The sequence below is a fragment of the Aotus nancymaae genome, unplaced genomic scaffold, assembly GCF_030222135.1.
Source record: "Aotus nancymaae isolate 86718 unplaced genomic scaffold, 86718_ANA_hifiasm-v0.15.2.pri h1tg000007l, whole genome shotgun sequence".
Lineage (NCBI taxonomy): Eukaryota > Metazoa > Chordata > Mammalia > Primates > Aotidae > Aotus > Aotus nancymaae.
In genome coordinates this window covers 9215023-9236226 of record NW_026988418.1, presented here as the reverse complement: position 1 = coordinate 9236226, position 21204 = coordinate 9215023, and the positions used below count along the sequence as shown (strand labels likewise).

The 21204-nt window shown below is 42.3% G+C and overlaps 2 protein-coding genes and 1 pseudogene across 8 annotated transcripts in view; 1 reads left to right on the top strand and 2 right to left on the bottom strand.

Moving 5' to 3' along the window:
* The window catches only part of IPP (intracisternal A particle-promoted polypeptide), a 67770-nt gene extending 50630 nt beyond the window's left edge, over positions 1–17140 (top strand). For 6 of the 7 annotated variants that reach the window (XM_064372299.1, XM_064372298.1, XM_064372297.1 and 3 more), the window contains one exon: positions 6635–10044. In XM_064372299.1, coding sequence (XP_064228369.1) covers positions 6635–6859 — 225 coding nt within the window. In that variant the 3' untranslated portion in view covers positions 6860–10044. Of the gene's footprint in view, positions 1–6634; positions 10045–15157 lie in introns of those variants that run through there. The other variant, XM_012434541.3, reaches the window with a different exon arrangement.
* LOC105704931 (macrophage migration inhibitory factor-like) lies at positions 10447–10789 on the bottom strand (annotated as a pseudogene).
* On the bottom strand, positions 15236–21168 carry TMEM69 (transmembrane protein 69). Its single transcript, XM_012434547.3, has 3 exons — positions 21061–21168; positions 18574–18713; positions 15236–16220 (listed from the first exon to the last, which is right to left on the bottom strand). Exons 2-3 carry the CDS (start codon positions 18613–18615, stop codon positions 15513–15515), a joined length of 750 nt encoding a protein of 249 aa, XP_012289970.1. The 5' UTR covers positions 18616–18713; positions 21061–21168; the 3' UTR covers positions 15236–15512.
* Between the last annotated feature and the right edge of the window lie 36 nt (positions 21169–21204).

Below are 21204 nucleotides of genomic sequence, written 5' to 3'. Positions count from 1 at the left end.
CTCTGTCTTCAAGTTTATTAATCCTTTAGAGTATCCAGACTTCTAGATCGCAGTGTTCAATACCGTCTATGGAATTTTTCATTTTAGATATTGTATTTTTTAACTCTAGGAGATCTGTTTTCTTAGGTCTTCTTTTTCTCTCCTCGTGTTCATATTTTCCTTTGGATCCCCTAACAATTAATAATATTGGTTTTAAAGTCTTTGCTAATTTCATCATCTCTGTAATGTTTGGATCTGTATCTGTTGACTTTTAAAATGTTAGAGACAAGGTTTTACTATGTTGCTCAGTCTGGTATCAAACTCCTGAGCTCAAGTGGTCTTTCTGCCTCAGCCTCCTGAGTAACTGGCACTACAGACATGTACCATGGTGCCTAGCTTGTTCATTTTTTAAATTCCTGGTTTGAGTAACATTTTTTTTTTTCTGGCTTCTCCACATTTCTGTTTACTTTTGATTGGATGGTAGACATTGTAAATATTATGAAGGGGACCTCTATACTGTACCAAACTCTGATCTCTGTCTTCTGTATCAGCTATCATACTCTGCTTCAGATCCCCTTCCTTGTACCTCTTTTCAGAAAGCCTCTCCCTTGCTGTGTTTACCTTGTTTCATTTTCTCAGGGATCACAGTTTTACATTGCCTGTTATCTAATGTCTGAGAGTTTTTTTGTTTGTTTTTTTGAGACAATGTCTCATTCTGTCTTCCAAGCTGGAGTTCAGTGGGGCAATCTCGGCTCACTGCAACCTCCACCTCCTGGCTTCAAGCAATTCTTGTACCTCAGCTTCCAGAGTAGTTGGGATTATAGGCACACATCACCATGCCCAGCTAATTTTTGTATTTTAGTAGAGACAGGGTTTCACCATGTTGGCCAGGCTGGTTTTGAACTCCTGACCTGAACTGATCTGCCCACCTGAGACTCCCAAATTGCTGGGATTACAGGTGTGAGCCACCGTGCCTCACCATGTTTAACCTTTTTTAGGATCTCCCAGACTGTTTCCTAAAGTATGTGTACCATTTTATATAACCACCATCAGTGTCTGAGGGTTCCAGTTTCTCCACATCCAATGCTTGTTATTTTTTGCTTTTTCTTTTATAGCTGTTCTAGTAAGTATAAATGGGTATCTCATTGTGGCTTTGATTTGCATTTCCCTGATGGCTAATAATGTTAAGCATCTTTTCATGTGTTTTTTGGTCATCTGTTTATCTTTTTTGAAGAAATATCTATTTAATTTATCTGTTTTAAAATTGGATTATTTGTCTTTATTATTGAGTTATAAGAGTTCTTTTTTTTTTTTTTTTTTTTTTTTTAAGAGACAGGGTCTCACAATGTTGCCCAGGCTGGAGTGCAGTGAGTATTCACAGGCGCGATCCCACTACTGATCAGCACGGGAGTTTTGACCTGCTCCATTTCCAACCTGGGCCGGTTCACCCCTCCTTAGGCAACCTGGTGGTCCCTCGCTCCCGGGAGGTCACCATATTGATGCCGAACTTAGTGTGGACACCTGATTGGCATAGCGCACTGCAGCCCAGAACTCCTGGGCTCAAGCGATCCTCCCACCTCAGCCTCCTGAGTAGCTGGGACTACAGGCACGTGCCACCGCGTCCGGCTATAAGAGTTCTTTGCATAATCTAGATGCAAGTCCTTTGTCAAATATATAATTTGCAAATTTTCTCTCCCATTATGTGTGTTTTCTTTACTTTCTTGATGCTATTCAAGCATAAAAATTTAAATTTTTATGTCTAATTAATTTTTTTCCCTTTTTTTTTTTTTTTTGAGTTGGAGTTTCGCTCTTGTTAACCAGGCTGGAGTGCAATGGCGCGATCTCGGCTCACCGCAACCTCCGCCTCCTGGGTTCAGGCAATTCTCCTGCCTCAGCCTCCTGCACGCGCCACCATGCCCAGCTAATTTTTTGTATTTTTAGTAGAGACGGGATTTCACCATGTTGACCAGGATGGTCTCGATCTCTTGACCTCGTGATCCACCCGCCTGGGCCTTCCAAAGTGCTGGGATTACAGGCGTGAGACACCACGCCCGGCCCAATTTTTTTCCTTTGTTACATATGCTTTTATTATAATTAAGAAAGCTTTGCTGAATCCAGGATCATAAGGACTTACAGCTATGCTTTCTTCTAAGAGTTTTATAGTTTTAATTTTTCTATTTAGGTCTTTGATGCATTTTGATTTAATTTTATATATGATGTGAGGTAGAGATCCACCCTCATTCTTTTGTATTTGGGTATCCAGTTGTCCCAGCATCATTTATTAAAAACACTTGTTCTTGTGCCGGGCACGGTGGCTCACGCCTGTAATCCTAGCACTTTGGGAGGCCGGGGTGGGTGGATCACCTGAGGTCAGGAGTTCAAGACCAGCCTGTCCATCATGGTGAAACCCTATCTTAAACAAACAAATTAAAAAAAAAACAACACCGTTCTTTCCCCATTGAATTGTCTTGGCACCTTTGGATCACCTGAGGTCAGGAGTTCAAGACCAGCCTGTCTATCATGGTGAAACCCTATCTTATTATTTTTTTTTTTTGAAACCCTATCTTAAACAAACAAACAAACAAACAAAAAACACTGTTCTTTCCCCATTGAATTGTCTTGGCACCTTTGTTGAAAATCAGCTGACCAGCCGGGCGCGGTGGCTCACGCCTGTAATCCCAGCACTTTGGGAGGCCGAGGCGGGTGGATCACAAGGTCAAGAGATCGAGACCATCCTGGTCAACATGGTGAAACCCCGTCTCTACTAAAAATACAAAAATTAGCCGGGCATGGTGGCGTGCGCCTGTAGTTCCAGCTACTCGGGAGGCTGAGGCAGGAGAATCTCTTGAACCCAGGAGGCAGAGGTTGCAGTGAGCTGAGATCGCGCCATTGCACTCCAGCCTGGGTAACAAGAGCGAAACTCCATCTCAAAAAAAAAAAAAAAAAAAAACTAAGTCTTTTGATTCATCATAGGATGTCTTTAATTTAGGTCTTCAGATTGTTTCAACAATGTTTTATAATTTTCAGTTCCTTGTACTTTTTTTTTGTTAAATTTATTCTGAAGTATTTTATTCCTTTTAATGCTATTGTAAATTGAATTGTTTATTAATTTCATGTTCAGATTGTTCATTGCCAGTACATAGAAATACAGTTTATTCTGTGACCTTGCTGCACTCATAGTCTAATGGGTTTTTTTTTTTTTTTTTATGTATTCCTTAGAATTTTCTCTATACACGATCATATCATCTATAAATAAAGATTGTTGGCTGGGTGCAGTGACTTAAATCTATAATCCCAGCACTTTGGGAGGCATGGGTGGATCACTTGAGCCGGGGAGTTCGAGACCAACCTGGGCAACATGATGAAATCCTGTCTTTATAAAAAAAAAAAAAAAAAATGCAAAAACTAGCCAGGTGTAGTAGTGCACAGCTGTAGTCCCAGCTCCTTGGGAGGTTGAAGTGGGAGAATCACCTGAGCCCAGGGAGGTCAAAGATACAGTAAGCCATGATTGCACCAGTGCACTCTAGCCTGGGCCACAGAGTGAGATCTTGTCTTAAAAAATAAAAAAAAAGATTGCTTACTTCTTAAATCTGGATTAAAACTAAGATGCCTTTTATTTCATTGTTTTCCTCTCCTTACCCTAGCTAGAACCTCTAGTATAATGTTGAAGTGACAAGAATGGACTTCCATGTCTTGTTGTAAAACATGAGGATTTTGATTCTGATTTCTGACAAGTTTTTTTTTTTTTTTTTTTTGAAACGGAGTTTCGCTCTTGTTACCCAGGCTGGAGTACAATGGCGCTATCTCGGCTCACCGCAACCTCCGCCTCCTGGGTTCAGGCAATTCTCCTGCCTCAGCCTCCTGAGTAGCTGGGATTACAGGCACACGCCACCATGCCCAGCTAATTTTTTGTATTTTTAGTAGAGACGGGGTTTCACCATGTTGACCAGGATGGTCTCGATCTCTTGACCTCGTGATCCACCTGCCTCGGCCTCCCAAAGTGCTGGGATTACAGGCGTGAGCCACCGCGCCCGGCCCCTCTGACAAGTTTTAAACTTTGGTGGCATTTCAAATGCCTTTCTCCATGATTCTATTTGGGTTTATCTGATACAGAAAGTGAACTTTTTTCTTGTTTTTTTGAGACGGAGTTTCTCTCTTGTTACCCAGGCTGGAGTGCAACGGCGCGATCTCGGCTCACAGCAACCTCCGCCTCCTGGGTTCAAGCAATTCTTCTGCCTCAGCCTCCCGAGTAGCTGGGACTACAGGCGTGTGCCACCATGCCCAGCTAATTTTATGTATTTTTAGTAGAGACGGGGATTCGCCATGTTGACCAGGATGGTCTTGATCTCTTGACCTCATGATCCACCCGTCTCAGCCTCCCAAAGAGCTAGGATTATAGGCGTGAGCCACCGTGCCCGGCCAGAAAGTGAACTTTTTTAAGGCACTTTCTATATTATAAATGAATGGCTTTGAAATGAATAGATTTTTGTTTCAAATTGTCTTATTAATAATGTATTACCTTGGTTTTTATGCATAAATATGAAATTTTTTTGTTATTGACTCCTACTAACAATTTGCATTACAAATCCAGGCCCTAAACATAATGTAGAAAATGTTAGTGGTCTTACAGAGGTTTTTTTTTTTTTTTTTTTTTTTTTTTGAGGTAACATGGGATAAAAAGTAAACTATATCAGATAAACACATGTCAATTAAATCAAAATAATAAAAATTTAAAAAGCAAACTATAGTTCTAATACACTGGTAGAAATGAAATAGGAACAATATAGGATGAGCCCTAAGTTCCCTTTATTATTGTCAAGGGGTATTTTTGTGGGAGAGCAAAGGTTAGTTCTCTCTAATTATAAACATAACCCAAATTACCCTAATTTATCTTTTTTTTTTTTTTTTTTTTTTTGAGACGGAGTTTTGCTCTTGTTACCCAGGCTGGAGTGCAATGGCGCGATCTCGGCTCACCGCAACCTCCGCTTCCTGGGTTCAGGCAATTCTCCTGCCTCAGCCTCCTGGGTAGCTGGGATTACAGGCATGCGCCACCATGCCCAGCTAATTTTTTGTATTTTTAGTAGAGACGGGGTTTCACCATGTTGACCAGGATGGTCTCGATCTCTTTACCTTGTGATCCACCTGCCTCAGCCTCCCAAAATTCTGGGATTACAGGCGTGAGCCACCGCGCCCGGCCCTACCCTAATTTATTTTAACCAGAAATGGATATTTTTGAGAATGTATTTATCTATTTTTTTTTTTTTTTTTTGAGACGGAGTTTCGCTCTTGTTACCCAGGCTGGAGTGCAATGGCGCGATCTCGGCTCACCGCAACCTCCGCGTCCTGCAGGCAATTGTCCTGCCTCAACCTCCTGAGTAGCTGGGATTACAGGCACGTGCCACCATGCCCAGCTAATTTTTGTATTTTTAGTAGAGACAGGGTTTCACCATGTTGACCTGGATGGTCTCAATCTCTTGACCTCGTGATCCACCCGCCTCGGCCTCCCAAAGTTCTGGGATTACAGGCGTGAGCTGCCACGCCCAGCCCGTATTTATCTTTTAAAATGTGAGTATTTTTTTCGGTTATGTCAGCTTTGTGATGTGCTCTGTACTTTCAGATGATCAAATAGCTTTCAAATTTAATCTGATCCTTCATTTTCAAAGAATTGTCCCTGGTTTAGTATTTCATAATCTTATTTAAGTTCACATCAGCAAATGTACATTAGCTGTTTATAATCTGATCACACTATCCTAGTACCTATCTGGGTACCAGGATGAGAAACTCAAGTCCTTATTCTCAAAAATTCACTTTTTGGCCAGGCACGGTGGCTCACGCCTGTAACCCCAGCACTTTGGGAGGCTGAGGCAGGTGGATCACCAGGTCAGGAGATCGAGACCATCCTGGTCAACATGGTGAAACCCTGTCTCTACTAAAAATACAAAAAAATTAGCTTGGCATAGTGGCGCATGCCTGTAGTCCCAGCTACTCGGGAGGCTGAGGCAGGAGAATTGCCTGAACCCGGGAGGCGGAGGTTGCGGTGAGCCGAGATAGCGCCATTGTACTCCAGCCTGGGTAACAAGAGCAAAACTCCGTCTCAAATATATATATATATATATGTGTGTGTATATATATATATATATATATATATATATATATATATATATATTCCTCTAAATTTACTTTGTCCATGGCTACTTCAAGTTTATTATAAAGTATTCTGGGCTGGGTGCCCAGATTACACCTGTAATCCCAGCACTTTGGGAGGCTGAGGTGGGACAATCATTTGAGCTTAGGAGTTTAAGACGAGCCTGGACAACATGGTGAAACTCCATCTCTACAATAGAAAAGTTAGCTGGACATGGTGGTGTACACCTGTAGTCCTACCTACTCGGGAGGCTGAGGCAGGAGGATCTCTAGAGTCTGGGAGGTTGAGCCTGCAGTGAGCCAAGATCATGCCATGCAGTCCAGCCTGGGTGACAGAGTGAGACCCTGTCTCCAAGGAAAAAAGCAAAAACAAAAAATCTGTATGCTTACCTGACTAGATTGTTTTACATTTAGACATGTAAAAAGAACTGGAATATCAAATTTCTCAGTGGTTTTCTTTCCATCATTTCATAACACTGCTAACATATTTATTTTTTTCTCTCTTAACCAGGAAAAGTGGGTTGAAGTTGCCTCAATGAAAGTGCCTAGAGCAGGCATGTGTGTTGTGGCAGTCAATGGTCTTCTGTATGTCTCTGGAGGTCGATCTTCCAGCCATGATTTTTTGGCCCCAGGTACCTTGGACTCAGTCGAAGTTTATAACCCTCACTCAGATACATGGACAGAAATTGGTAACATGATCACCAGTCGTTGTGAAGGGGGTGTTGCTGTGCTGTGAAATATAAAGCATAACAGAGCATAAGGAACATTTTGAAAATGCAGGATCTGACCTTTTGCAAAGCAAACATACATCTGGTGATGAGACCCTCTGATTCTTTGAGTTTTCCATGTATTTGGTAGATAAATGACTAATGAGGCTGAGCACAGTGGCCTCATGTCTAAAATCCCAGCAGTTTGGAAGGCTGAGGCTGAAGGATCACTTGAGCCCAGGAATTTGAGGTTATAGTCAGCTATGATCATGCCACCTGCTGTCCACTCTGGGCAATAGAATGAGACCCTGTCTCTTAAAGAAAAAAAAACAAAACTAAATTACAGAGTGATTTTTTCTAAAAATGTAAGTGAGAACAGATACGGAATATATCTCAATTAATAAAGAGCTCACACAGAATTACCAAGCTTAATAAAAGTAGAAATGCCATTTATGCTGTAGAATTCTCCAGTTAAGTGTAGACAAGTCCTATTTTATAAATTTGTAAAAATTATTTACTAGAAGCTCCCTGGCAAATAGCCCCTTTAGCTACTTCTCCAGTGCAATATAAGTTGTAATGTAACCCTTATGTGATGTAGGAATAGTATCAATGACACAATTTAAAGATCTCTGTATATTCACAATTCTACCCAGAGCATAATTTTCCATTGCCATAGTTTGAGCTACAGAGAAAAGCCAATGAAACAAATTCCTACTTTTATTTGATGCCAGGAGTTTTCACTCACCTCAAACTTTTTATTGGCAGCAGATACACTAAGAGGGTGTTTGGGAAATATCTATCTTTTTTATATGAGATGAAGTCTGTTGTTGTGCTAAGTGCAGTGGTGCAATCTTGGCTCACTGCAATCTCTGCCTCCCGGGTTTAAATGACTCTCCTGCCTCAGCCTCCCAAGTAGATGGGATTACAGGCATGCGCCACCATACCCAGATAATTTTTGTATTTTTAGTAGAGACAGAGTTTCACCATGTTGCCCAGAATGGTCTTAATCTCCTGACCTTGTGATCCGCCTGCCTTGGCCTCCCAAAATGCTGGGATTACAGGCGTGAACCACTGCTCCTGGCCTATATCTAGCTATTTTTATAGATAGATACCTTTTTGCTTGATGATAAGCTTTTGCTTACTCATATTTTTTGTCTTGATCCTGCGAATGCAAGTAAGGAATTAATAGAAGGTTCTTAGTGACTGGATGTTGTAATACACTATAGAGTCCAGCAGGCAGTATGCATCTAGAAATGTATTCCTGTTTTAGGCTGGGCAAGGTAGCTCACACCTGTAATCCCAGCATTTTGGGAGGCTGAGGCAAGGTGGGCAGATCACTTGAACTCAGGAGTTCAAGACCAGCCTGGGCAACGTGACCAGACTCCATCTCTATAAAAAAAAAATGTAAAAATTAGCCAGCCATGGTTGCTTATGCCTGTGGTCCCATTTGCTTGGGAGACTGAGGTTGCAGGATCACTTGAGCCCAGGAGATCAAGGCTGCAGTGAGCTGAGATTGTGCTACTGCACTCTGGCCTGGGTGACAGCATGAGACCCTGTCTCAAAAAAAAAAAAAAAGAAAATTCCTTTTTTCTTCCTTTTTTGCTAGATTGTTGTCATCAAAATTATCTGTTTGGCTTTAGGAAGAGGGAATTTTATTACATTATCAAGCTTTGTGAAATTTATTTGTGTTGTCCAAAGTAAGAGCACACTACAAAGCTACTGCTTGGATGTAGAGGGCTAAATTGTAGGTACTTGTGAAACTTTTTATAAGCACTGACTCATAAGTGTAATTTGAAAAGCCCCCTTGACCCAAAACTGCTTTTCAAAACTTCTCATTTTCTCCCTGAGAAGTATTCTAAAGAATTGTTCTCTGTTCATTTAAAAGAGGAAGATTCACTGAGTGTGTGATGGGGTTACTTTTAAGTTATTTCTGCTGGCAAGTTGGAGCCATATATATCTTGCATCCGTAAAAAAATTTTTTTTTGAGACAGAGTTTCGTTCCTGTTGTCCAGGTTGGAGTGCAATGGCACGCTTGGCTCACTACAATGTCTGCCTCCCAGGTTCAAGTGATTCTCCTGCCTCAGCCTCCCAAGTAGCTGGGATTACAGGCGCCCCCACTACCATGCCCGGCTAATTTTTTGTGCGGGGTTTCATCATGTTGGCCAGATTGGTCTCGAACTCCTGACTTCAGGTGATCTACCAGCCTCGGCCTCCTAAAGTGCTGGGATTACAGGTGTGAGCCACCCGGCCACATACGGTAAAATTTAACTAGTTGGCTTACAGATTTGATTTCCCGTTTCTTTACTAAGCTCCTAAAGTATATTAATATAAGCATCATCAACTTATTTAGATAGAAAACCTTTAATTGCATTAATGAATCAGGTAGCACTCATATCCAAATTCTTTGGTTTAGACTGGGCACGGTGGCTCATGCCTGTAATCCCAGCACTTTGGGCGGCCGAGGTGGGCAGATCACTTGAGGTCAGGGGTTCAAGACCAGTCTGGCCAACATGGTAAAACCCTGTCTCTACTAAAAATACAAAAAATTAACAGCGGGTGGTGGTACATGCCTGTAATCCCAGTTGCTCAGGAGGCTGAGGTAGGAGACTTGCTTGAACCTGGGAGGAGGTTGCAGTGACTCAAGATCCCGCCACTGCATTCCAGTCTGGGACATAGAGCAAGACTTTGTCTCAACAAAATAAAATAAAATAAAAAAGTATTTGGTTTAATCCACAAGTATGCTTTCTTTATAATTTAGCCATATGTATTTATTAGGAAAAGCTTATGTAATGCCGACAGGAAGCTCTGTGTTTCCTTTTCTGGGGCATCCTGAAAATCTGAAGGGTCATAGATGTCTGTATAGAGATCTGTAAGATGTCAAAGAATAAAGTATAAAGATAATTTATAGACTAAGCTTTAACTCATGTGCCTTTACTATTTCTAGTTACAGAGAATCTGTATTCTGATTCAAAACAGATTTACAAAATACTTTTACAACTTATTTCTCATTATTGTCTAGTGGCAACTGAAAATGACACTGTGAAGGGGGGTGCTTTGCACAGCTGTGGCAGAAATGTAATGTCAGAACAATCAGTGTTTAACAGGTCCCGAAGATCTCTGAAGTTAGATAACTGTAAATATGCTTATTGTTTCTTAGGTAATTAAAACATTGTTTTTAAAAGAATGTACTAATAAAGTATCTAGATTTTTTTTGTTTCTTTGTATTACTTTATCAGTGGCATTCTGGGTTGCCAAACTGTAGTAGGATTGCACAAGTTTTTTAGTTTGTTTTGTTTTAACTTTAGGGACTTGCACATTTAGTTTTACATTTAATTGTTTTTTGAGAAATGATTAAAGTGATCTACCTCCAAAATGCTTAACAATTCGATATGCTTCTAAGTTTCCTGCCAATGTACTTAATCAAATGTACTTAAAAATCAGTTTTCTTAAAGAAGCATACACTGTAATTCACCTGGAAAATAGCTTTTTGTTGTTGTTGTTGTCCTCTAAATTTTATTTCTCCTCAGCAGAAGGTGGAGGTGGGCGGGCCTAGAACACTGCTTGCGACGGGTTCCTGGGTCAGACCAGTACAGACAGCGTGGGGTTGGCGCGGCTCTTAGGTGAAGGTGTAGTTGTTCCAGCCTAAAGTTAAAACGTTGGCCGCGTTTATGTTATAGTTGATATAGACTCTGGGCTGATGCGCAGGCGCCCGGCCCACAGGCAGCACAGCAGCTCCTGTAAGAGCGGTTCTGCGCGCCGCGAAGCTGGCAGATGCTGTGCAGGCTGCAGAGCGCGCACCGCTCGCTGGAGCCGCCCAAGACCACGAGCTGACCCGGGACCAAGTGCATCGCAATGTACTGGGGTGGCTTGCCAGTGGCCTGCGCCAGCTGCTGGGTGAGCTCGGAGAGGAACCCGTGCAGCATGGAGGCGCGGGGCACGTTGGTGTTTACGATGAACATTGGTATGATGGCAGAGGAACCCGGAGACCTGCACAGGGGCACAGACACGCGCGCTGCGGCCGCTGCTGAGCTACGTGCCTGACTTCGAAAATATCATTTTTTTTTTTTTTTTTTTTTTGAGGCGGAGTTTCGCTCTTGTTACCCAGGCTGGAGTGCAATGGCGCGATCTCGGCTCACCGCAACCTCCGCCTCCTGGGTTCAGGCAATTCTCCTGCCTCAGCCTCCTGAGTAGCTGGGATTACAGGCACGCGCCACCATGCCCAGCTAATTTTTGTATTTTTAGTAGAGACGGGGTTTCACCTTGTTGACCAGGATGGTCTCGATCTCTTGACCTCGTGATCCACCCGCCTCGGCCTCCCAAAGTGCTGGGATTACAGGCGTGAGCCACCGCGCCCGGCGAAAATATCATTTTTTAAGTAAAATTGGGCAATTAGCCTAAAAATGTTATTTGCCTCCATTCAGAAAAATAATTTATTTAATTAAGATTTTGAGACGGAGTCTCGCTCTGTCGCCAGGCTGGAGTACAGTGGCATGATCTTGGCTCACTTCAAGCTCCGCCTCCTGGGTTCAAGCAATTCTCCTGCCTCAGCCTCCTGAGCAGCGGGGATTACAGGCGCACGCTACCACGCCCGGCTAATTTTTGTATTTTCAGTAGAGAAGGGGTTTCACCATGTTGGTCAGGCTGATCTCGAACTCCTGACCTCGTGATCCATCAGCCTGGGCCTCCCAAAGTGCTGGGATTACAGGTATGAGCCACCGCTCCTGGCCCAGATTATGGACAAGTCTTAAATCTGTATAGCATTCTTGCAATTTAGTAGCAAAGAAGTGAGTTTCCTTATCAAAACAATCTGAGTAGACTCAGATTGAGACTGACTGGAAACACCTCCCTAAAACAAAGTACAGGCCAGGCACCGTGGCTCACGCCTGTAATCCCAGTGCTTTGGGAGTCTGAGGCAGGAGGATCACCTGAGGTTGGGAGTTCGAGACCAGCCTGACCAACATGGAGAAACCCCGTCTCTATTAAAAATACAAAATGAGCCGGGTGTGGTGATGCATGCCTGTAATCCCAGCTACTCGGGAGGCAGAGGCAGGAGAATTGCTTGAACCCGGGAGGCAGAGGTTACAGTGAGCTGAGATTGTGCCATTGCACTCCAGCCTGGGCAACTAGAGTGAAACTCCCTCTCCAAAAAAGAAAAAAAAAAAAAATTAGCCAGACATGATGGTGCATGCCTATAGTCCCAGCTACTAAGGAGGCTAAGGTGGAATGATTGCTTGATTCTGGGAGCTTGAGGCTGCAGTGAGCCAAGATTGTGCCACTGAACTCCAGCCTAGGCAACAGAGTGAGACCCTGTCTCAAAAAAAAAAGGAAAGAAAGAAAGAAAGAAAAAAAACCCAAACACCAAATATTAAAAAAAAAAAAAGTCTAACTGAGTATAGTGGTGTGTACCTGTAGTCCCAGCTACTCAGGAGCCTGAGGCAGGAGAATCACTTGAGGCCAGGATTTTGATGCCAGCCTCAGCAGCATAGCCATACCCTTTATTTTTTTTTTGCTATGGGGTTTTGCCATGCTGCCCAGGCTGGTCTTGATCTTCTGGACTCAAGTGATCTGCCTACCTCGTACTCCCAAAATGTTGGGATTACAGGTGTGAACCACTGCATCTGGCCAGCCCCTTATCTAAAAAAAAAAAAAAGAAGAAAAGAAAGAAGATTCCATAGTTGTTTCAGCCATGGACTTTAACTGGTAAGCTTCTCAATGATCAGAATGAGGTCTAGCTCTATGGTATTGTATTAGTTTGCTCGTGTTGCTGTTAACCAAATACCACACAAATTTCAACGAAAACTTAACGTCTCACAGTTCTTGAGCCTAGAAATATGAATGAAATCAAGGTATTGGCAGAGTAAGTTCCTTCTGAGGGCTGTGAGGATAGGATCTATTTCATGCCTTTCTCATTAGCCTGTAGATGGCCATCTTCATGTTCACATGACATCTCTGTATGTGTCTGTCCCCAAATTTTCCCTTTTTCTAAGAACACAGGTCAAATTGAATTGGAGACCACCCTTATCACTTTATATTAACATTATTATCCCTGTAAAGACCCTATCTATAAATAAGCTTACATTCTGAGGTACTCTGGGTGAGGGCTTCATCACACAATTCAACCCATTACAGGTGTGTAAGAAGATAAACAAGTTGGGCTGGGTGTGGTGGCTCATGCCTGTAATCCCAGCACTTTGGGAGGCTGAGGCAAGTGGATCACCTGAGGCCAGGAGTAGAGAGACCAGCCTGGCCAACATGGTGAAACCCTGTCTTTACTAAAAATACAAAAATTAGCTGGGCATGGTGGCAGGTACCTATGGTCCCAGCTACTCTGGAGGCTCAGGCAGGAGAATCACTTGAACCCAGGAGGCAGTAGTTGTAGTGAGCTGAGATGGTGCCATTGCACTCCAGCCTGGATGACAGTGAGACTCTGTCTCAAAAAAAAAAAAAAAAAAAAAGGTAAACAAGTTACTACCATAAAGTCTAATAAATCTCTTCACAATAAGAATCACTAGAGTGGAAATCATATGCATATAATTTACTTATGAAATTTGAGTTATCTGGCCAGGTGTGGTGGCTTACGCCTGCGATCCCAGCCCTTTGGGAGGCCAAGGCGGGTGGATCACCTGAGGTCAGGAGTTCAAGACTTGCTAGTTCAGAGAAGGCACAAAAAAAAAAAAAGAAAAGAAAAAACAACATAAAAAAGGAATCCAAGACCAGCCTGACCAACATGGTGAAACCCCACCTCTACTGAAAATACAAAAATTAGCCGGGCATGGTGGTGCGTGCCTGTAATCCCACTACACTCTAGCCTGGGCGACAGAGTAAGACTCCATCTGAAATAAATAAATAAATAAATAAATGAATGAACAAAATCATTTTTAAAAAAAGAAATTTTAGTTATCTAATATTTGAATGTTATGTAAAAATACATTACAGGCCAGGCACGGTGGTTCACGCCTATAATCCCAGCACTTTGGGAGGCTCAGGCAGGCGGATCACCTGAGGTCGGGAGTTCAAGACCAGCCTGACCAACATGGAGAAACCCTGTCTACTAAAAATACAAAATTAGCTGGGCGTGGTGGCACATGCCTGTAATGCCAGCTACTCAGGAGGCTGAGGCAAGCAAATTGCTTGAACCTGGGAGACAGAGGTTGCTGTTAGCTGAGATGGCGCCATTGCACTCCAGCCTGGGCAACTAGAGTGAAACCTCATCTCAAAAAAAATTCCAGATCTATACTCTTATACTATTTTAAATGTTTTTCCTTTTTGGTGAGACTAGAAATTTCAGAAAACTAGGTTTTCTTTTTTGTTAATTTTTTTCTCCACCTTAAGTAGGGTGATTAAAGACTAGGTTTTCAAGTGAAAATCTAAGGTGTTGCTTTTAAGAAAGCTTCTGCACTGGGTGCAGCAGCCCACGCCTGTAATCCCAACACCTTGGAAGCCTAGGTGGGAGGATCGCTTGAGCTCAGGAGTTTGAGACCAGCCTGGGCAACGTAGGGATACCCTGTCCCTACAAAAAATTTAAAAATTAGCTTGGCATAGTGGTGCATAACTTTAGTCCCAGCTACTCAGGAGGCTGATGTGGGAGAACTGCTTGAGCCCAGGAGGTTGAGGCTGCAGTGAGTCATGATCACACCACTACACTGCAGCCTGGGTGACAGAGTGAGACTTGTCTTTAAAACAAAACAAAAAACCAGAAAACAAAAAGACATGAAAGCTAAAAGCATCTGTGATTTAAAAGCTATAGATCTAGACCAGCCTGTTCAACATGGTGAAATGCTGCCTCTACTGAACATACACAAGAAAAAATTAGCCAGACATGAGGACACGTTATCTGTAATCCCAGCTACTCTAGAGAGGCTGAGGCAGGAGACTTGAACCTTGGAGGCAGAGGTTACCATGAGCTGAGATCGTGCCACTGTGCTCCAGCCTGGGCAACAGAATGACACTCATCTCAAAAAATGATGTAGAACTAGATAGATAGGCCTGCTCATGAGAATATCAAGATGGCTCCAGCTTGCCTTTTCTTTTTTAATTTATATATACTAGGGATTTTTAAGAAAATAATCATTTTGACCAGCTATGTGTTTGGTGGTAAGGGATAAATTATATCATGCCAAATATCCTAATAAAAACTGGAAAACATGTCCAACTTACCTTTGAACGTGGCTTTCCCTCATGGTACTGCTCCCTATTGACTCTAGATCTAGTCACAGATCCTTTTAGCTCATATAATTTGGTTATACCATGTGAAATAAGTTTGGACATGGATTTCCCAGGGGTAACTCCTGTGAAAACTCCTCAATGGAACTACCTTTTATTTCCAGACACTCAAATACGAGGTTTTCTGCTTGAAGTGGGAGAATATGTGCATTCTTCTCAATGATCACAAGACTCTAACAAAGGGGATTTTTAATCTTTTAATTTTCAAGACAGCTAAAACATTCAAATGTTTAAGTGGGTAACTATATTATTCATAAAATGACTGAAAACTAGTTTACTATGAGATGAAAGCATTTGACAGGGATTTTCAAGCTCTTGCTCAAGTAATTACTATGAAATAACTTCTAGAAATGAAAAACAATCTGTGAAGAGTAAATTACCATTGGTGTGGGAAAACAAGAGCCAAACAGAAGTAGAAAAAGGTGTAACCAGCATACTAATGTTATCTACAGTGTATTTTTATATTTGACCAGGTTTCTTATGTCCTTTTTCGGAAAAAACATCTTTAAGTATTAAAGTGATTATCAGTGAAAAAGTGGCCACTAAAGTGACTACTAACCTCAGGGCTTTGAACCAGTTGGGATAATGTGGTAAGAGAAAAACTTCAAGGTGTAATGCTATCCCCAGACCCATTATTATTGTGACTATGGCTTCTGTTTCACCAAGTTTTTCAGAAAAAAGGAAGGCAAACCATGAAAACAAAAGAGGAGTTGTACTGTTAGCCAAATTAAGGACATCTGGTTTGGCTGGACTACCTTCTGGTAGAGCAAAACCCCATCTGATCCCACCCAAGAAAGATAGGAAACTGACTCCATAAGCGATCTGAGTAAAAGCTAATATGGGAATATAAGTTTTTGTCATCAGCATGACCAGTGGTGGAGCAACGAAGGGGATTAGTCCTGCCACAGTTATATATAATGCTGGCTTTGGGCTCTCAGGCAGATAAGAGATGGTGCTTGGTGGCCTGGCTGGAAGTGCCACTTTCTGCTTCTTTTTAAAGCTGCAGGGGGATGTATGATAGCACTGTGTCTTGCTCATATACACTGGAAATGAAGAAGAAAGCCAAGGCCGTGGAAACGGGGAAAAGTTCTCCTGGAGAGACATCTTGAGAGAAAGTGTATCTGTTCTGCTGGCTCTTAGTCCCATTGGGAAAGAGTACTTCAGCATCTGCAAAGAAAATAGAGCCAGAAGACAAAATTAAAAAATCTATATATTCCATTTTCACGCTACTAAGACATACCTGAAAAAAAAGAAAAATATATATGTATCAGATTTTAGTCAATCCCAATATGAAAGATTATTTGGAAGGAGCAAACAAAAAAGAAAGATCTGCTTTCCATTAGCACATCAAACTGTACAGAAAGGATGAACTGACTCTAAAGTGATGTTATTGCTGGTAAGAGTATGAAATGGCTATACGATGTACAAAAGAAATCACTGAACACAAACCATGATATATTTAAACCTACCACTTAATTTTATTCCAGGAGAGAAATATCTAAAAGAGGAGCAGGTAAAGATTAGATCTTCAGAATCTGGCCTTCTGTCCTTTTGTTTTTCTTTTCCTTTTTGTGGAGAATGGGGTCTTGCTATATCACCCAGGCAGGTCTTGAACTCCTGGGCTCAGGCTATCTTCCTGCCTCTGCCTAAGAGCTGGGATTACAGGCGTAAGCCACAGCGCCTGGCGCAGAATCTGGCCTTCTAAACTGCCTCTTCTATTTATTACTAGCAAAAGAAGCAGCACTAATTACTGTGGGAATACTGTTTTTATATGGAGAAAATAAATCTGCCTTCCAACTTAGCTTTATAAACACCACATACTTTTCATAGTTCCACACCTTTGTATATGCTCTGCCTAGAATTCTAGCTCTTACTCCTTTTCTATCTAGGAAACTTACCTCAACAATCAACATTGAACTTAAAGCTTTCCTTAACCCTTCTACAGTTTGATTTAATACTCCTATAGTAAGTACCCTATGCACACTTCCATTGTAATTCTTCTCACAGTAAATTAAAATTATGTGTTTACTTGTCTTTGTCTCAGTAGACTTAAGAGCCAGGACCATATTTTTTTCCATGCCTTAAAATCTCCAGTGCCTTTCATTGTACATGGGCAAAGAAATAACCTTTTCTGCTGATTCTGTGCTTTAGTGAGCAGATGCCAGATTTCAACTAAAAAGTGTTGGATTAAAGAAAAAATTGAAGTTATTTAAGATTCTTGGTGATTACTCAAACATCCTAGGAATGGTTCCATCTTAGAACCATTTCCCATTTCCATATTTACTGCTTTTCCTTCAGTTACCTGTATGGCCCATTCCCCTATTTCTGATCCCCTGCCATTTATAAGTGCAATCCTACATCCTGACACTCCCTATTACCCTTCCCTGCTTTATAGTTCTCCATAGCAGGTAAGTGATATACTATTATTATTATTTTGTTTTTTTTGAGACTGAGTCTCACTCTGTCACCCAGCCTGGAGTGCAGTGGCATGATCTCTGTTCAGTGTAACCTCTGCCTCCCAGGTTCAAGTGATTCTCATGCCTTAGCCTCCTGAGTAGCTCGGATTACAGGCATTTGCCACCATGCCCAGCTAATTTTTGTATTTTTAGTAGAGACAGGGTTTCACTACATTGGCCAGGCTGGTCTCAAACTCCTGACCTCAAGTGATCTGCCTGCCTTGGCCTCCCAAAGTGTTGGTACTACAGGCATGAGTGACCAGCCTCCCAAAGTGTTGGGACTACAGGCATAAGTGACCGTGCCTGGCGTTAATTTTTTTTTTTTTTTGAGATGGAGTCTTCCTCTGTCACCCAGGCTAGAGTGCAGTGCCACCATCTCAGCTCATTGCAACCACTGCTTCCTGGGTTCAAGTGATTCTTCTGCCTCAGCCTCCCAAGTAGCTGGGACTACAGGCACCCACTACCATGCCCAGCTAATTTCTGTATTTTTCAGTAGAGATAGGGTTTCACCATGTTGGCCAGGCAGGTATTTAACTCCTGACCTCAAGTGATCTACCCAGCACTTTCAACCTCCCAAAGTGCTGGGATTTGGGATTAGAGCTGTAAGTCACAGCACCTGACAATTTTTTTTTTTTTTTGAAACAGGGTCTTGCTGTGTTGCCCAGGCTGGAGTGGCATGATCTCAGCTCACTGCAGCCTCAACCTCCTGGGCTCAAGCAATCCTCCTACCTCAGCCTCCAGGGTAGCTGGGACTATAGGCGTGTGACTCCATGCCCAGCTAATTTTTTGTATAGATGGGGTTTTTCCATGTGCCCAGGCTGGACTTGAACTCCTTGGGCTCAAGTGATCCACCCACCTCGGCTTGCCAAAGTGCTGGGACTACAGGAGTGAGCCACTGCACCCAGCCTGATATACTAAATATTTTACTTACTTGTATTTTACCTAACTCTTCCCTCCATCACCTAAATAAACAATGATAAGGATTTTTGTCTTTTTCACTGCAACTTCCCTAGCCCAAGCAGTATTTGGCAAGTAGTGCTCAAATATTTGCTGAATAAACCAACCTTTGAAGATGTTTGAGAAAACTTCTGGATGAAGTGAAGCATACTGGCCCCTGTTGAAAGTCTTGTTCAGGAAGATGCCGGGCAGTTCTGATTAACGTGTTGTTACAGCTTAGTGGAGGCCCTGACTCAGAGGCATGTTTCTGTGTATAAAACACAACATCACTTAATTTTCCTCATTTTATACATTAATTTTTAAACAGTAGTAATTTATAAATATAACAGTTTCCTTTGAAAAGAATCATTAATGTTTTCAAACTATTGGTAACACAGTAATACCTGAACTGTTCTTTTAGCTTTGGCTGTCTGAAGTAACAGAAAGAGTAACGCACACAGGGATTTTACAGACACCTTCACCACTTCCTAGCTGTGTGACACTGGGTAAATTGCCTGAGTACCAGTTTTCTCATCTTTAAAATGAAAGGTCTTCTAAATGGCATTTTTGTGAGATCAAAAAAAAACAACAACTGGAAGGTCATAGCTTCTCTGTTCCCTTTTTTTCTCCTTAGTTATTTCCTTTGGGGCTTAAGAGTTCAAAATTCAAAATAATGATAGACCAACTAATATAACTTAGTTTTTTGGGTTTTTTTTTTTTTAGACAGTCTTGCTCTATCACCCAGGCTGGAGTGCAGTGGCACAATCTTGGCTCACTGCATCCTCTGCCTCCCAGGTTCAAGTGATTCCCATGCTTCAGCCTCCCAAGCTGATTTTTGTACTTTTAGTAGAGATGGGGTTTCACTATGTTGGCTAGGCTGGTCTTGAACTCCTGACTTCAGGTGATTCACCTGTCTTGGCCTCCCAAAGTGTTGGGATTACAGGCATGAGCCACCATGCCCGGCAAGCATTTTATTAACTTGGTACGGAGAAAGAGAATAGCCTGTTGGAATACAGACTTTGGAATCAAACTTGGTTGGAATTCTGGATCCACTACTTATTAGCTGTGTGTCTTTGAACAAATTATTTAATCTTGTTATGGTGCAGTTCATTCACCTTTGAAATAAAGGTACTAACTACTTCATAGGGTTGATGTAACTTTTTTTTTTTTTGGAGCCAATGTCTCGCTCTGTTGCCCAGTATGGAGTGCAATGGCATGATCTCTGCTCTCTGCAGCCTCAACCTCCTGGGCTGGAGGCATCTTACCACCTCAGCCCCCTAAGCAGCTGGGACTACAGGCCATGCCACCATGCCCGGCTAAGTTTTGTATTTTTTGTATAGAAGGGGTTTTGCCATATTGCCCAGGCTGGTCTCGAACTCCTGAGCTCAAGCGATCTCCCTGTCTGACCTCCTGAAGTGCTGGGATTACAGGTGTGTGCCACCGCACTTAGCCTGATGTAGCATTTAATAAGTTAATACATGTAAATAGCCGAGAACTGCCCCTGACACAAAGTAAGCACCTTACAGAGGAGACACTGATTAGTAAGTAACCAGTAAAAACAGTTGAATGAGAATATGAATCTAGATCTGACAATTCCATTCTTAGCCAGGAGAATGAGATGTCTGAAAAAATCTACAGTTGCTGTTTAATTTTAAAAAATCGATTGGGCCGGCGCAGTGGCTCACCCCTGTAATCCCAACACTTTGGGAGGCTGAGGCAGGTGGATCACGAGGTCAGGAGTTCGAGACCAGCTGGCCAATATGGTGAAACCCCTTCTCTACTAAAGATACAAAAAAATTGTTTCCTATGATCCATGTTAGAGGAAGTAAAAAACAAAAAATCAAAAAAACAAAACAAAACAACAAAAAAATACAAAATATTAGCAGGGCGTGGTGGCGGGTGCCTGTAATCCCAGCTACTTGGGAGGTTGACAAAGGAGAATCGCTTGAACCTGAGAGGTGGAGGTTGCAATGAGCCAAGATCGCGCCACTGCACTCCAGCCCAGGCGACAGTGCGAGACTCCGTCTCAAAAAAAAAAAAAAAAAAAATTGAACTAATTTATTGATCACAGATCCACATATCTTAGGGTTGGGTCAAGAAACCCTGTATACCAGTGAATGTCTTCATTCTAAAGGACAGGTGAGTTAGATCACACCCACACCCACCCACCTGAGCCCCAGACCAAAATGCCCGCAGAGTGTACCCATCACTTTTGTCAAAATCACTTTCTTCATAAGACTTTCCAGACCACTCCATTTAAAATCTCAACCATCCCCCACCTTTGGAAACTCCCTATCCTCTGTGGCACATGCTTTCCAACTAATGAATATTAAAAAGTGATAACCTAAAGTCCAGCGACGGCAGGTGATGCGGGGATTAAGGACTGAGACTTAAAGGTTAATCCTCCTAATTTGGATGAAAAAGCTCAATATTCCCATTGCCCTAATAGGAAGACTGCAACTGCCAGCTTCAAAAAGACCTCTGAGAAAGGGGGGAGGAGTTTAGACGCCAGCGTCTTCGGGAAACCTTGCCCTACAGTGCCCGCGTCTCCAATTTACTACCAACCCTTGGTGCCTCCCATCCCACCCTGTATCTGTGGCGGCTTTGAGACTTACCAGCGTTGCACAGAAAGATGGAAAACAGCCACAAGAAAATAGCCCATGTCTCCCTGGAAAGACACTTCCGGCAAGTGGAATCAGAGAAAGCCCCCTACTTCCTGAGGACTCAAAAGAAAATAAGTCCGGGTAGGGCCTTGACCT